Source organism: Haliotis rufescens, unplaced genomic scaffold, assembly GCF_023055435.1.
Source record: "Haliotis rufescens isolate VD_foot unplaced genomic scaffold, xgHalRufe1.0.p SCAF_59, whole genome shotgun sequence".
In the NCBI taxonomy this organism is placed as follows: domain Eukaryota; kingdom Metazoa; phylum Mollusca; class Gastropoda; order Lepetellida; family Haliotidae; genus Haliotis; species Haliotis rufescens.
In genome coordinates this window covers 873,390-890,457 of record NW_025964323.1, presented here as the reverse complement: position 1 = coordinate 890,457, position 17,068 = coordinate 873,390, and the positions used below count along the sequence as shown (strand labels likewise).

The 17,068-nt window shown below is 43.0% G+C and overlaps 2 protein-coding genes across 2 annotated transcripts; one reads left to right on the top strand and one right to left on the bottom strand.

The window, feature by feature from the left end:
* Positions 1-3,303: 3,303 nt before the first annotated feature.
* On the bottom strand, positions 3,304-5,675 carry LOC124142794 (tubulin beta chain-like). Its single transcript, XM_046511455.2, has 4 exons — positions 5,613-5,675; positions 5,102-5,210; positions 4,424-4,779; positions 3,304-4,184 (listed from the first exon to the last, which is right to left on the bottom strand). The coding sequence occupies exons 1-4, from the start codon at positions 5,667-5,669 to the stop codon at positions 3,366-3,368; spliced, it is 1,341 nt and encodes a 446-aa protein (XP_046367411.1). The 5' UTR covers positions 5,670-5,675; the 3' UTR covers positions 3,304-3,365.
* A 3,589-nt stretch (positions 5,676-9,264) lies between these two features.
* On the top strand, positions 9,265-11,720 carry LOC124142787 (tubulin beta chain-like). The gene is made up of 4 exons (XM_046511446.2): positions 9,265-9,385; positions 9,826-9,934; positions 10,250-10,605; positions 10,855-11,720. Exons 1-4 carry the CDS (start codon positions 9,329-9,331, stop codon positions 11,671-11,673), a joined length of 1,341 nt encoding a protein of 446 aa, XP_046367402.1. The 5' UTR covers positions 9,265-9,328; the 3' UTR covers positions 11,674-11,720.
* The last annotated feature ends 5,348 nt before the right edge of the window (positions 11,721-17,068 follow it).

The following is a 17,068-nucleotide window of genomic DNA, read 5'->3' as shown; positions in this document are numbered from 1 at the left end:
TTATTGGTAGATATTTATACAAGTTGAATAAGGCGAGCGCCATTTCTTTTCGAATCCGAAATGTGAACATAACATAACGGATGTATAAAACCTTGTCCACTTATTTAGTGGCAATTTTTGTACTGGCAGGAAAATAATAACGAACCATTAACTTCAAATTCTTGTGCAACTAGATCATTGAATTCAGTTAAATAGTTGAGCTATCCAAGTTTGAGATGATAAATATGGAAACCTGAATTGTCAAACGATACACGGAACACTACGACATCAAGTGTCAACCATCCCTTAGAAAATTGTACAATTTCATTGCAACAACATTATATTACTCACCACAACGATCTGTACTTTCAAACAAACGAATAAAAACATCTTTCTCTCTAACTTATGTGGATGTCTTGACTGTTCCTGAAGACTGGCTGAATGAAACCCTCGTGATCCTTGCCGGTAATCCTGTTTCATGGCCATTGGCGCAACCGATGACAAATTCGAATCATATATTTTTCTTCCGAAAACGATTATTAAATTCCGAATTTGTTGATGAAGGGTTTTTTCGGGTTAACAGTTGACGTGCCTTTGCATGTGTTTATGGCGGATTCCACCGATGGGACAGGATACGCTCACCTTTACACGTACACCTGGTATCATGACTGTGATTCATATCATCATAGTGATTCATAAACACATTCTCGTGATCTTATCGGCATCGTACAATCTTATGAATATGGAACGGGTTTTGTTGCTTTTATTTATAGAACAGTGAAAACATTTCTCAAACGTTTTAGTTAAAAAAGTAAACCCTCGGGATTGGATCCTTCATGTTTACATATTCAATCAAAAACTTTGGCAATGTTTTCGCTCATTAACTCACGGTCACTCCGGCGTCTTCAATATCTCTGCTAACAATTTATACCCTCTCGAGCAGCAGGATATATGTATCATGAGAAGAACCAAGAGAAAGCCCGATGTTAAATTGTATTCATTTCCAGGCGTGTGTTTGCACCCCAAATATCCGATAAATAGATATAGAGATAAACCCGTTAACAACTAAACGTTTATCACAGTGCGCATTCAGTTACAAATCAATTTACAAATTGCCACGTCCACACACATCGCATCATTAATATTGTGACACACATTTCTGTCTGAAGTTGGTAAATCGCCATTCACAATTCGATTGATAAAAATAGCATATTTATAATGATGAAGAATATTTTGCAAAATATTCAAATATATTACAGTCTGAACACCAAATAGTGAGTTAGTGAGTGTGTGAGTTGGATTTAACGCCGCTTTTAACAGTATTCCAGTTATATCACGGCGTGCAGCTTAATGTGGGAGGGAAGCCCCAAGTAGTGCAGGTCTCAGATGTTTACCACTTCGGTGAAACCCACGAGTATGGTGCTTACAAACCTAGAAACACAATTGGGGCGATGTATGATTTGAACCCACAATCATAGGTTTCTGACGTGCCCAAGGGACGCAACTCTGAAAAGCGAATCGCGGGGCCTTAGATGACTGGGCCACCCGTGTAACAAGATACGATCTTCTTTAACGCAAGAATTAACATGCTTGTAGAGCTTAGTATTATTCAACATACTTTATTGTCATAACATAAATATTCGGACAACACTTTCATATAGAATTAATTACGTATACATGATGATGATCATCCTATGTGACCTGTCTATAAACGACATAACACACACTGGTTCCTTTTTGCATCGAATACATCAACATCAAAAACGCGTGGTGTCATCGCTCCTATTGTACTATTTACTGAATCACTTGTAATTAAATAAAGGCGACAAAACCCTTTCCACATTCATTAGAAATCTCTGCTAAAATCAGAGTCGGTCGTACGAATCCGAATGTATCATGAGCATGTTTCAATTAGTGATGATACCAGGTGTTCGCGAAAAGATGAGTCTATCCTGCCACACCGGTGAACCTCGTTACACGCACATGCAAAGGCAATTCAATTGTTTTCCCGAACAAACACGGTACAAGTAGAAATAGAGAATTGCATCGGACATCATTTTGTCACTGCTGCGTCAAATGTGGATAAATCCTCCACGAGTCTACCACAAAACGTTTGATAGCTTTGCTAAGGCCTTCACTGTTTTAACCTGGCTCAACAACTTCTGAGCAAGAGTCGTATGACGCACTTTAGGCGGAAAGAGCATGCACGATTGTACCTCAAAAGTCGTGAAACGTAAAAACCAAAGGCTGGAGCTCCATGAATATTTCTCGAACTAAAATAAAAATTTGGCTATTGTTAAGTTGAAGTCATGACTCTTTCCTCGTGGATTCCAGGTAGAAGAATAGCTCACAAACATACTAATCTTGCCGAAAGAGGCGATTAGATGATTGAGGAGTCAGACTCAGTGGCTTGGTTGATTGCATGTCACCGTATCACAATTGCGTGGATCGATGTTCATGAAGTCGTTCACTGGGTTGTTTACATACCGCCGTCAAATCGCTAGAATATTGCTTAGTGCGGCGTTATACAGCAAACAAGTTGGAATGGTACATTTTCCTTTGGTGTACCTACATGTATGCTACTAAACTTGATCACATCACATCAGAGTTATTCTTTTAGCCTATCAATTTATTGCTAGTCGCGGGCACGTCTAAGACGTCTAAGGTGACGCAAAATCCCTGTGCAGTGTGGCGTCCTTTGGGCAAGCCACAAATCAATGATTGTGGGTTTAAATCCCGGCTCCCGACGATTATGTTTTTAGTTTTCTCAGCACCAGACCCGTCCTCGTGTGTTGCACCAAAGTGGTGGTAAACGTCTAAGACCTGTATCACTTTTGGTTTTCCTCCCACGTTAAGCTTGATATAACTGGAATACTGTTTAAAGCGGCGTTGAACCCAACTCACTCACTAACTTATTGTCAGTCCGAAAATTAATATAGGACATGAAGAGATATAACATTGATATCTATCTTACAACTTACACCTCATAAAAACGGGAATACATATTTACGTTTTCGTTCACTGACAAGAAAGGCCTGAAACGATCATATTCATTATGTGATAAACAGCTGTAAAGGTAGAACTTTTATGGTGGTTAACATATAATTGTAACACGTCGTATTGAGAGTTAACTGCTTTTTCATGATACAATTACCTAAATACCCTTCATAAAAGTAAATGGAAAAATTCGCACTGTGTTAATTTGCTGAAGCAGTGCTTGCTTTGTCTTTCTTACCCTTACATTCTATAACCTTTGCAAATGTATGTTCGCTCTCGCAAGCAGCTATGCTTAATTTCTAACCAATAATGTGTATTGACTAGACAGAACAAAGATATTGATCGGAATAAGATTTATTTCTGACTGCACAGAGGAAATAATATTTTATCTAAGCTTCTTCAGCTTCTCCTTCTTCCTCATCAAACTCTCCCTCTTCCTCGGCGGTGGCGTCCTGGTACTGCTGGTACTCGGACACCAAGTCGTTCATATTGGACTCGGCCTCAGTGAACTCCATCTCATCCATACCCTCGCCAGTGTACCAGTGAAGGAAAGCCTTGCGACGGAACATGGCTGTGAATTGCTCGGAGATACGTTTGAAGATCTCCTGTATGGCTGTGCTGTTACCAATGAAGGTAGACGACATCTTGAGACCACGTGGTGGGATGTCACAGACAGCGGTTTTAACGTTGTTGGGGATCCATTCGACAAAGTAGCTGCTGTTTTTGTTCTGGACGTTGAGCATCTGTTCGTCAACCTCCTTCATGGACATGCGACCTCGGAACATTGTAGCAACGGTCAGGTAACGGCCGTGACGGGGATCACAGGCAGCCATCATGTTCTTGGCATCGAACATTTGCTGAGTGAGTTCGGGCACAGTCAGGGCACGGTACTGCTGGCTTCCTCTGGATGTGAGTGGAGCGAATCCGGGCATGAAGAAGTGGAGACGAGGGAAGGGCACCATGTTGACCGCAAGTTTACGGAGATCAGCATTCAACTGTCCAGGGAATCGAAGACATGTTGTTACTCCGGACATTGTAGCGGACACAAGATGGTTGAGGTCACCGTAGGTGGGTGTAGTCAGCTTGAGTGTCCTGAAGCAGATGTCGTAGAGGGCTTCGTTGTCAATACAGTAGGACTCGTCAGTGTTCTCAACGAGCTGATGCACAGACAATGTGGCGTTGTAAGGCTCCACAACGGTGTCCGACACCTGGAAAAACAAAATCATCATATTTTTTAGACTTCCTGGATATGGTCAGTTCGAATTACAACAGGATAACTTCACATAATTGAAACTTAATAGTATCGATATACCGTGGTGGTAACAGTGACTTATTTCATCTCTCCGCTTTTCCGAAATTGAGTTGAAGTTAATCATACTAAAGACTTCAAATTTGGAAGCTTTCATTTTCGCCCCGAATAGCTGCAATATTGCTGAATAATGTATACCTTTGGTGATGGCACAACGGAGAAGGTGTTCATGATCCTGTCGGGGTACTCCTCCCTGATCTTGCTGATGAGGAGAGTGCCCATGCCAGATCCGGTGCCGCCACCCAGGGAGTGGGTCAGCTGGAAGCCCTGCAGACAGTCACAGCTCTCCGCCTCCTTCCGGACAACATCCAACACGGAGTCTACCAGCTCGGCACCCTCTGTGTAGTGACCCTTGGCCCAGTTGTTGCCAGCACCACTCTGGCCGAAGACAAAGTTGTCTGGACGGAAGATTTGACCGAAGGGACCGGATCGGACAGAGTCCATTGTTCCGGGCTCCAAATCCACGAGCACAGCACGGGGGACATACTTTCCTCCTGGAAAATGTAATATGGTCATTTTTTGTTTTTTCTTATTTATTTATATGTACAACGTTATGCTCTCATCTAGCTTTGCTGCATTGTAAAATTTGTCACATGAATCTATGTATGTCGCCCTTTTGTCTTGGAATACGTGTTCTTGTCGGAGTTCGAATCTCAGGAGTGAAAACCCTCATTCACTATTTCAGTGAAATTCTAATAAATGAAACACTTCTGAAGAAGTATCTATAGTTATCACGATTATCGTCTTTGGTATGCGAAAAGAATAAAAGTTCCCAGTAAATATACCCGGCCCTCCTTATTTCAGCGTCAAACTCACCTGTTGCCTCGTTGTAGTAGACGTTGATTCTCTCCAGTTGCAGGTCGGAGTCCCCGTGGTAGGTACCGGTGGGGTCAATTCCGTGCTCATCAGAGATCACCTCCCAGAACTAGAAGTACAGAATAAAATTTAGATTTTATCTATTCTGTCCTATAACTGCGACAGAGCCATCACACATTTTTCACCTTCCAGAACTGGAATTTTATCATAAGTATTACCAAATGACAGACTAACTTCTCTGATAAAGTTTTAATCATCTCGATTTGTAAGGTCTCAGATGTAAAATATATCATTTTGTCAACAAAACAATACATTGATACCTTTCTATCACAGTCTTACTTGTGACAGAGATATGTTGATTTTTATCCTGGTAGAAATTAGATCACAGCAAAAATATGAAAAAAACCTACTTTCACACAAACGTCAAAAGAAATGTATTGTTATCACGTATACAAGTGTGTTCACCATTTTATATTATTTTGTGTACATAAATTCCTTAATGTTAATTTACCTTAGCGCCGATTTGGTTGCCGCACTGGCCAGCTTGCATATGGACGATCTCACGCATGTTGGAGGAAGAAGGAGAGGGGGTAAATCCTTTTTATCGTTTCTGTCAAGCTGGGCACTTGAGTTGTTTCTGACCAGAACAAGGCGGACGCAGTTTATATATGATCCTCGTGTTGCATGCTTGTTTCTCATTGGCTGACGGTTGCCCTGCAGGTAACAACCAACATAATTGGGCTAAATCTCCACATTATCTCAAAATTAACTGCATTGTAATAACAGGGTGTATCGTCATGTTGCGCTGACTGGAGGAAAATTTCTGATAACCTTGTTGAGATATTATAATAGGTCCTACAAGCCTATCAACATGCATATGTAGACTCAATTTCACAGTGATGGGGTAATATTATTATACATTCTACATGCATTTTATGGTTATCGTATTTGAAACGTTGTATGAAACCAAAGATGACAAGACTACACGTAATAACCTCTCATAACGTGATGTTTGTTTGACGGAAATTTACTTTGTTGGTTGTCTCGAAACCCGGATAATTCGAATCTCTTTCCGGGTCCCTACGAGTGCGACACAACGAGGTTCCACTGAATGTGTTATCAAGTGCCGACAGAGATAGGGGCAGAACCATTGTACATTTGCGTTTAGTCTGAATATTTGATAAGAAATACAAAAGAACAAGAAATAAACAGCTAATGCGAAATCGGATCACACGACGACAAAGGAAGAACATGTCGCGGATTTAAGAGAAAAAAGGCTAAATAAATTAGAAATTTAATATAACCTAGAAGACAAAATACGAAATGATAGCTGTGTGTGTAAGGATTTGTTTCGATTATGCACTGATCCATAAACAGCGGGTTGAAAGAATGGGATTCGCCTAATATACGGATGGAGCGTAACAAGCTTGAAACATACCATCAGATTTATTTTGCCCATACTACTATCCCTAACTTTTTTTAAATAAAAGTAAACGTAGGGATTTTCCAAATCACGGTCCATCATTGGAACAAGGACAGCGACAGCAAGGGTTTTGCAGGGCGGGGATAGGCGGATGCGGGGATAAAGGGATGCTGGGGCATAGGGCATAAAGATAGAGCTTGGGAAGGGATAGGGTGTGCCGGGGATAGAGGGATGCTGGGGCATAACGATAGAGCTGGGGAAGGGATAGGGTGTGCCGGGGATAGAGGGATGCTGGGGCATAACGATAGAGCTGGGGAAGGGATAGGGTGTGCCGGGGATAGAGGGATGCTAGGGCATAGGGCATAGAGATAGAGCTGGGGCACGGATAGAGTGTGCCGGGGATAAAGGGAAGCTGGGGCATAGGGCATAAAGATAGAGCTGGGGAAGGGATAGGGTGTGCCGGGGATAGAGGGATGCCCGGGCATAACGATAGAGTTTGGGAAGGGATAGGGTGTGCCGGGGATAGAGGGATGCTAGGGCATAGGGCATAGAGATAGAGCTGGGGCAGGGACAGAGTGCGCCGGGGATAGAGGGATGCCGGGGCATTGGGCATAGAGATAGAGCTGGGGCACGGATAGAGTGTGCCGGGGATAAAGGGAAGCTGGGGCATAGGGCATAAAGATAGAGCTGGGGAAGGGATAGGGTGTGCCGGGGATAGAGGGATGCCCGGGCATAACGATAGAGTTTGGGAAGGGATAGGGTGTGCCGGGGATAGAGGGATGCTAGGGCATAGGGCATAGAGATAGAGCTGGGGCAGGGACAGAGTGCGCCGGGGATAGAGGGATGCCGGGGCATTGGGCATAGAGATAGAGCTGGGGCACGGATAGAGTGTGCCGGGGATAGAGGGATGCTGGGGCATAGGGCATAGAGATAGAGCTGGGGCATGGATAGAGTGTGCCGGGGATAGAGGGATGCCGGGGCATTGGGCATAGAGATAGAGCTGGGGCAGGGATAGAGTGTGCCGGTGATAGAGGGATGCTTGGGCATAGGGCATAGAGATAGAGCTGGGGCACGGATAGAGTGTGCCGGGGATAGAGGGATGCTTGGGCATAGGGCATAGAGATAGAGCTGGGGCACGGATAGAGTGTGCCGGGGATAGAGGGATGCCGGGGCATTGGGCATAGAGATAGAGCTGGGGCAGGGATAGAGTGTGCCGGTGATAGAGGGATGCTTGGGCATAGGGCATAGAGATAGAGCTGGGGCACGGATAGAGTGTGCCGGGGATAGAGGGTTGCCGGGGCATTGGGCATAGAGATAGAGCTCGGGCAGGGATAGAGTGTGTCGGGGATAGAGTTTGCGGTTAAAGACTAGTGGAGGGTTACATTATAAAATGAACGTGACGAACAAATGTTGTTAAAGATAACTATAGACCTTTTCGTTTAAATTATTCAGTGTGTTCAAAAACTGCATGATAAATGTTGACATTGGCGTTACTTCTGTCCCTTTTAATTTACCCAAGACATAAATGTTTATACGTTAGGGAGTGTTCAGTGTGTGCTTCAATATCTCACTAAGAAGGTGGGCACACCAGAAATCTTACGAGGGTTCGAATTCCGGTCCGCCCGGATTATGTGTCTAGGTCTGAGACTTGCATCACATCGTGCTTTTCTCCCAGATTAAGCTAACACGCCGTGATAACTGGAATACTGTTATGGGCGTTAAGCACATTAAATCCATCCACCCACTCACTCACTAAAAAGATGTTGAGAAATTCATGTCCTAATTGTTAGAGAAAAGACATCTACAACTCTTTTCTTGTCAAACTGATTTTGTCAAGTGTTGTCAAACACCATATCATCGGATATCAAATTAATAGCGTTAGGGTATATGTATTTCAAATGTTGACAAATGTTTGACAACTGCTAATATAAACTCTCTTCCTTATGTGCATCACTTCCAAATGCCTTTCAAAGACTTAATGTATATTTAGATGATAAGGACACCCACAAGCTGCCAAGCAAAATAAAGTTTACGCCCATGTCTGATGGTGGCTCACATTGAAACAAACAAGACATGGTCACTCGATTATGGTGTATTTGATACGGGTATACTATGCGACATAACGCGCGTCATGTCAATGACTATCTCACAACAGGCGACTGTTTTCAGCCAAGTAACGTTTGTATTTTTAGGTCAAATCCAAGTTTTAAGTGTATGTCTTCTTTAGTCCGGCAGTTTAGTTCCCACATTTAGTGCATATTTGGCCTTGTCTAGCCGTGGTTATTCTTTACGTAATTGGAGAGTTAATGCGAGATTTTCGGAGGATTACTCTGTGGGATAATAACACATCGTGTTAGGAATTCATCGAGCGTGATTACCATGTATTGAGGTATGGCGTTAATAAACAATTTCTCCATAACAGACACATATACCTGGTAATCACATATTATATGTTTTATCAAGTACATGTGAACATAGCGTTTTGATATATAACTACAATTAAGATATTAGAATAGCTTTAATTAGATGAAATCAATTCTTTTGTGTGAGGGGCCACAATAGCAGATTCATGTTGACAATGAGGCTAATCGGGATTATCCAATACCGATAACAAGGGATTAAAATTAGCTACTGGATGTTGGTGGTTACAGGCAGGGCAACCGCCAGCCAGTCAGGAACAAGATTACAACTCGGGGTTATATAAAGCGCCTCTACTGGCTTGTGTTCAGTGACAACTCAAGTGCCAAGCTTGTATTCTACAGCAAAAAGGACTTACCGGCTCCCTCCTTCCTCCAACATTCAATATGCGAGAGATCGTCCATATGCAAGCTGGCCAGTGCGGCAACCAGATCGGTGCTAAGGTAAACAAGCATTCACTTCTTTCGATATACGTGAATTTGTTAACGGCAATTCGTAAACGCGTTGGTGTAAATGTGAACAAAACTAGAACATTGCCTATTGAGACGCGGTGTGTGTGTGCGTGTGTGTGTGTGTGTGTGTGTGTGTGTGTGTGTGTGTGTGTGTGTGTGTGTGTGTGTGTGTGTGTGTGTGTGTGTGTGTGTGTGTGTGTGTGTGTGCATATTACTGCGAACAGTAGTGTAATTACTACTTTAACACAGAAACGTCATTAATGGATGACGAAGACTTGCATCAGTAGCACAAAACACCAAACCGATTCTTGATTTATAATGCAACTTTAGCAGAAATTACAGTGAAAGGGTGTGTGGGCTATACAGGGTGTACCCTCAGTCGCATTAAAAGACAGAATAGATAAAATCTTAACTTTATTCTGTACTTCTAGTTCTGGGAGGTGATCTCTGATGAGCACGGCATTGACCCCACCGGTACCTACCACGGGGACTCCGACCTGCAACTGGAGAGAATCAACGTCTACTACAACGAGGCTACAGGTGTGTATGATGCTAAAAAAAGTACCAGTTATCTGCCTTCTTCAATGAATTCAGTTTTACGAATAATATATATAATATGTTTAGTTTAGGTGATTTGATTCGAGTCCGAACCTACATATTCTGTTTTGGAGAATCAAACCCCCAAAATGTGCCGACTTATTGTAAATGGTAGGGAATGAATATGCAACAGAAGCTATTATACATTTATACAATAAATTCATGAAAGGGTTCTTCAAGTCAAAACATTCTATTCATTATCCATGTAATTAATAATCATGTTAAACACTTTAAATTAACTATGTTTGCGTTTTCCAGGAGGTAAATATGTTCCTCGTGCTGTTCTCGTGGATCTGGAGCCCGGAACCATGGACTCTGTTCGATCCGGTCCCTTCGGTCAAATCTTTCGTCCAGACAACTTTGTCTTCGGTCAGAGCGGTGCTGGCAACAACTGGGCCAAGGGTCACTACACAGAGGGTGCCGAGCTGGTAGACTCCGTGTTGGATGTTGTCCGGAAGGAGGCGGAGAGCTGTGACTGTCTGCAGGGCTTCCAGCTGACCCATTCCCTGGGTGGCGGCACCGGATCTGGCATGGGCACCCTCCTCATCAGCAAGATCAGGGAGGAGTACCCCGACAGGATCATGAACACCTTCTCTGTTGTGCCATCACCAAAGGTATACATGACTCTGCAATATTGCAGCTGTTCCGGGCAAAGGGCAAAAATTAAAGCTTCAAAGCACAAGTTGGATGTCTTTACTATGATTAACTTTAACTCTATTTCGGAGAAGCGGAGGGATGAAATATGTCACTGTTACCACCACGGTATATCGATACGATTGAGTTTCAATTATTTGAAGTTATTATGTTGTAATTTGAATTGACATATCCAGGTAGTATATAATGTGATTATTTTGTTTTTTCAGGTGTCGGACACAGTTGTTGAGCCCTACAACGCCACATTGTCTGTACATCAGCTCGTTGAGAACACTGACGAGTCCTACTGTATTGACAACGAGGCCCTCTACGACATCTGCTTCAGGACACTGAAGCTGACCACACCCACATACGGTGACCTCAACCATCTGGTGTCCGCCACCATGTCCGGAGTAACAACATGTCTTCGATTCCCCGGACAGTTGAATGCTGATCTCCGTAAATTGGCTGTCAACATGGTGCCCTTCCCTCGTCTCCACTTCTTCATGCCCGGATTCGCTCCACTCACATCCAGAGGAAGCCAGCAGTACCGTGCCCTGACTGTGCCCGAACTCACCCAGCAGATGTTCGATGCCAAGAACATGATGGCTGCCTGTGATCCCCGTCACGGACGATATTTGACCGTAGCTACAATATTCCGAGGTCGTATGTCCATGAAGGAGGTTGACGAACAGATGCTCAACGTCCAAAACAAAAACAGCAGCTACTTTGTCGAATGGATCCCCAACAACGTTAAAACTGCCGTCTGTGACATCCCGCCACGTGGTCTCAAGATGTCGTCTACCTTCATTGGCAACAGCACGGCCATCCAGGAGATCTTCAAACGTATCTCCGAGCAGTTCACAGCCATGTTCCGTCGCAAGGCTTTCCTTCACTGGTACACTGGCGAGGGTATGGATGAGATGGAGTTCACTGAGGCCGAATCCAACATGAACGACTTGGTGTCCGAGTACCAGCAGTACCAGGACGCCACCGCCGAGGAAGAGGGAGAGTTTGACGAGGAAGAAGGAGAAGCCGAAGAAGCCTAGCTCTGCAATGCTTTTATTTGTATATTCAGAAATAAATCTGAACCCGATCAATATATTTATTTCTGTTTTACAATACAGATAGTGTATACACAGTTCCGTTGAGGATACAATGCAGGAATAGAAAAATGAAAGTAGAGATAAAGATTCCTTTAAATGTACGAGTAACTGCGTACTTCACTTTCGAAAACGCACAACGTAGCCGATATTGTAACCAATTAATAATACCTTCTCATTAATTATCAACTGTTTCTTTACCTTGTTTATGTTTCTTTACCCTGTTTACGGATGCTGCAATAAGAGTGAGTGTGTGAATGAACATTGTTTTACGCCGCTTTTAGCAATGGACTTTACCACAGGCAGGAATCGAACCCTGGCCTTCGGCGTGACGAGCGAACGCTCAACCACTAAGCTTCATTACCGCCCGCTGTAATAAGAATACGAAGGTCAACTTCTATATGGAAATACTGGATTCCATGAAGTGCTCTTAGGAACACTTAATTTGGATGTTACAACTGCAAGGATTTATTCCCGGGTGAATGTAAAAAACGCAACTTGTTTGCAGCAGCACTTTTTCATGAGTTACCCAATCATGCATCGACGTTTAACGTACATTCCACCATGACTGTGAGAATAAGTCGACACTGATTGGTCAGTCAGAGGTATAATAATAATAACCACATCTGATGAAAACAGTCGGCTGACCGGTCACATCACCGCAAAAAGTAAAACACAAAGAAAAGTACTTCTTTCTCAGTCACTGATGGTTGGTACTTTGAAATAACTATATTTACATTTATAAACTATAAAATGAGAATTTGCGGTTAATAAATAAGCAAAGAATATGTGACAATAGATTTGGTCGAAAACACGATAATAATCGACTAAGAAAGTGTATTTCAAGCTTTAGGGAGACCAGAGAGCTTGTAATTTTACGCTTTTCAATATCAGATTATGACGTCCCAGTGAGCGGTGTGACGCCATACTCATGACGTGCGGCTTGGAAGCAAATCTCACAATGCCTGCTTCACGCTTAATGTGCCTATCAGAAATGAGCAGGAAATCAGAGTAAAGTATAGTGCCATATGCAAATAATGTCGGCAAAGAAAGCTCCATACTTTGGTTAAAGGTTATTTTCGGCATGTCCGTTATTCAGATACATAACCGACTCAAAACACTGGAGTCAATCTATGCCGCTTCAGTCAATATTTTCCCTTAACACCTGAATGTTCGCGGTAAAATATGTCATGGCAGAATGGTTGGTGAGTTTGTTGTTTAACGCCGCACTCAGCAATATTCCAGCTATATGACGGCGGTCTGTAAATAATCGAGTCTGAAACAGACAATCCAGTGATTAATATCACGAGCATCGATCTACGCAAATGGGATCGATGACATGCCTCAACCAAGTCAGGGAGCCTGACCACCCGATGCCGTTAGTCGCAAAGTTGTCTTTTACGGCAAGTATGGGTTGCTGAAGACCTATTCTACCTCAGATCTTCACGGGTCGCAGAATGGAGATAACAAGCTACGCGTTCGGTTTGAAATTCAATTTATCGAGGTTATATCTACAGCAAACCCAGTTCTGCATTGAAAACACAGTATCTCCTAAATATGATTGTAAATTGTTGCTTTGCCCGGGCATGTGGATAAAAGAAGGTATTGTCAAAAAGGCTTGAAAGAATTTTGAACTGATCTGGGCGAGGATGGGTCAAGCCGATGGTCCGGGTTTGGTGCCCCATTTGGATACGAAATGTGTGGAGGGAATTTCCTGTGTCCGCTGCCATGGTATTCAATGAATATTGCTAAATGCGGCGTATAACAGAACTCACTCACTCGTCTTATCACGTGGGTGATAATATTTCTACTCGTGTATGTACGTTTTCCTGTGTTATAGATACTACTGTCTCTTCGGTAATGGGCCAGTTTCAATTCCAATTGTATCGTAGCTGGGAGCATACTATTCAAGATAGATGCTAGGCGTACAGAAGTATTGAAGAGCCTGGTAGAGGGGATAGCAATAGTAGGTTTTGAGGGAGACATGGAAAGAGGGGATGGGATAGACATGAACAGTATAAAAGGGGCAAGGGAGGCGGGGGGGGGGGGGGGGGGGGGGAGAGTGGATGAAGTGGTGGATGAGGAGTAGTGTTATGTGGAGGCAGAGGAGACCGCGGAATAGAAGCTGAATGAGAATAGGGAAACAGAGGTTGAGTGGAGGCTGGGTAACAGTATTTAGTCGAGGCCGGGAGTCAGAATTTAGTGGAGGCAAGGAAAAGGGTTGAGTTGAGGCAAGGGAACAGCATGCGTGAAGACTGGTAGACTGGGTTGAGTGGAGGTTGGGTAACAGGATTAAGTCGAGGCCGGGAAACAGAATTTAGTGGAGGCAAGGAAAAGGGTTGAGTTGAGGCAAGGGAACAGCATGCGTGAAGACTGGTAGACTGGGTTGAGTTGAAGTTGGGAAGCTGGTTGAGTGGAGGTTGAGAAACAGGGTTTAATGGAGGTTGGGAATCTGGCTGAGTGGAGGCTGAGAAACAGGGTTTAATGGAGGTTGGGAAACTGGTTGAGTGGAGGATCAAAAACAGGGTTTATTAGAGGTTGGGAAACCAGTTGAGTGGTCGTTGAGAAACAGGGTTTAATGGAGGTTGGGAAACTGGTTGAGTGGAGGTTGAGAAACAGGGCTTAATGGAGGTTGGGAAACTGGTTGAGTGGAGGTTGAGAAACAGGGTTTAATGGAGGTTGGGAAACTGGTTGAGTGGAGGATGAGAAACAGGGTTTAATGGAGGTTGGGAAACTGGTTGAGTGGTCGTTGAGAAACAGGGTTTAATGGAGGTTGGGAAACTGGTTGAGTGGAGGTTGAGAAACAGGGCTAAATGGAGGTTGGGAAACTGGTTGAGTGGAGGTTGAGAAACAGGGTTTAATGGAGGTTGGGAAACTGGTTGAGTGGAGGATGAGAAACTGGGTTTAATGGAGGTTGGGAAACCTGGTTGAGTGGTCGTTGAGAAACAGGGTTTAATGGAGGTTGGGAAACTGGTTGAGTGGAGGTTGAGAAACAGGGCTAAATGGAGGTTGGGAAACTGGTTGAGTGGAGGTTGAGAAACAGGGTTTAATGGAGGTTGGGAAACTGGTTGAGTGGAGGATGAGAAACTGGGTTTAATGGAGGTTGGGAAACTGGTTGAGTGGAGGTTGAGAAACAGGGTTTAATGGAGGTTGGGAAACTGGTTGAGTGGAGGATGAGAAACAGGGTTTAATGGAGGTTGGGAAACTGGTTGAGTGGTCGTTGAGAAACTGGGTTTAATGGAGGTTGGGAAACTGGTTGAGTGGAGGTTGAGAAACAGGGCTAAATGGAGGTTGGGAAACTGGTTGGCTGGAGGTTGAGAAACAGGGTTTAATGGAGGTTGGGAAACTGGTTGAGTGGAGGATGAGAAACTGGGTTTAATGGAGGTTGGGAAACTGGTTGAGTAGAGGATGAGAAACAGGGTTTAATAGAGGCTGGGAAACAGGGGTTGAGTAAAGCAAGAAAGCACGAGTTGAGTGGAGGCAGGGAAAAGGAACTTGATTTGAGATGCGCAAAGTGAGCCTTGATTAGAGGCGGAGAAAACATATTTGATGGAGGCAAGGAAAAGATCAACTGTTGGCTGTTGGGATCTTGCAAAAAAAGTAATTGACATGAATCACACATTTTTGTGGACCAAATGTGGGGTGGGTGTCGTTAGATTATACAAGAGATATATGTCGTAACACGATTGAAATGTGACATAAAAAAACCTGACAAATAAAACAATGCCTAAACATCCAGCCAGAATAAAATAGAATCACAGAATACACATTAAGATGGACACACGCTGTCGGTATAACAGGGGGCAATTGAATGATGTTTTATTGTCCCTTAAACTAGAGTCATTACTGGCGTGTTTTGTCATAATCTGAAATAGAAAATATTGTTACATTTCCATGTTATATTTAGTGAGATCCGTATGTGCAAACATGCATCTTATGCAAATATGAATAGTTGAAAGTGAAATGCATTTGATAGATTTTAAAAATGATAAAAAACATGTTAATATAAAGGTTCTAGTTAATGTATTCCAATTTGTGTATTCATTTCAACATTGTTAGAACACCCTTTACACATATATTTACTTGTGCAGGACCAGCATCGATTTCCAGCATTTTCTGAGATGAGTTGAGTTTCATCTATTTGCTTACTGATTAACGCCGCACTCAGCAATATTCCAATCAAATGACGGTCTGAAAATAATCGAGTCAATCCTTCAGACAATCCTCTGATTGACATAATCATCATCGATCTATGCAATTGGTATACGATTGCATGCACCAACCAAGTCAATGTACTTATCAGACTGAAAGAGTACACTCGAATCTCGTTAAATAGACATTTGATACCCAAAAAACATAGTACCTTGTTTTGGGTCCCGACTGTCTCCTATATTTATCAGCATTTGAAACCAGATGACTTAACTAGTCTGAGTAGAAATATAACCTGTCAACGCCAGAGAATAATCAGTCTCAGTCTCAGATTCCATTGATATAAAAAGCAAAATAGTGAAGAAAATCATATGAATGAATGAGTGAAAATAAGTGATGATACCCGGCGTTCGCGAAAAGGGTAAGCATGTCCTGCCCCACAGGTAGAACCCGACACTCACACAATTTGCATAAAAAACCCAAAATGTTTCTTTGTTGCATAACGCCGCACCCAGCAACAACCGCGTAGCTATAACAATTCCATCGTTGAACTAAACAGAATTTAATTTTTTGCAAACACTGAATTTAGGGATGTCAGCCCACGTTCGAGAGACAATGCTATTATTTCACTAACACTGCTAGGAATTTGACAATCATTACTTACAGTGAAAACCACTGATTACTATGATATTCTCATTGCAAATGGTGTTTACCAAATGTACGTGATAAAACGATTTGGGCTCAGTTCCATGATTTGTCACTTAACTCTATTCCAAAAACAGGAAACACAAGCGCACAATCGTAAAACTTAATCATGTACATGTATGACGTAATGGTTCAAAAAGGGAAACAGAGGTCCTTACATTATCGGGAAAAATCATTCTTATGTGTGAACATTTCATCACATGAGGACATTACAGAAATGGCATCTCCAAGAGTGTCCCCTTACGATGGCGACTGATAAAAGAACAGGGTGGCCTGGTTGTCGCAATGTGTGACCCAGCTGATAACGTGTCATCTGACCCTGCCTGTTGAACTTTGCTCATACCATCAACCGGTAGCTTACCATGGTTTACCATATACTATATGGCCGTCCTAATACACCTGTCACATTTGCTGACGGTTGTATTTAGGCGGGTTCCATTCGTGAAAGTATGAAACATTATGCGTATAACAGCTTCTATAGGCGGTC

Excerpts from the sequence above, each read along its gene's own strand:
- LOC124142794 (XM_046511455.2), bottom strand. The coding sequence starts at position 5,669 with ATGCGTGAGATCGTCCATATGCAAGCTGGCCAGTGCGGCAACCAAATC. Across the intron at positions 4,780-5,101 it reads CTACTACAACGAGGCAACAG|GAGGAAAGTATGTCCCCCGT; the intron begins GTGAGTTTGACG and ends TACATTTTCCAG. Across the intron at positions 4,185-4,423 it reads CCGTTGTGCCATCACCAAAG|GTGTCGGACACCGTTGTGGA; the intron begins GTATACATTATT and ends TTGTTTTTCCAG.
- LOC124142787 (XM_046511446.2), top strand. The coding sequence starts at position 9,329 with ATGCGAGAGATCGTCCATATGCAAGCTGGCCAGTGCGGCAACCAGATC. Across the intron at positions 9,386-9,825 it reads GCAACCAGATCGGTGCTAAG|TTCTGGGAGGTGATCTCTGA; the intron begins GTAAACAAGCAT and ends CTGTACTTCTAG. Across the intron at positions 10,606-10,854 it reads CTGTTGTGCCATCACCAAAG|GTGTCGGACACAGTTGTTGA; the intron begins GTATACATGACT and ends TTGTTTTTTCAG.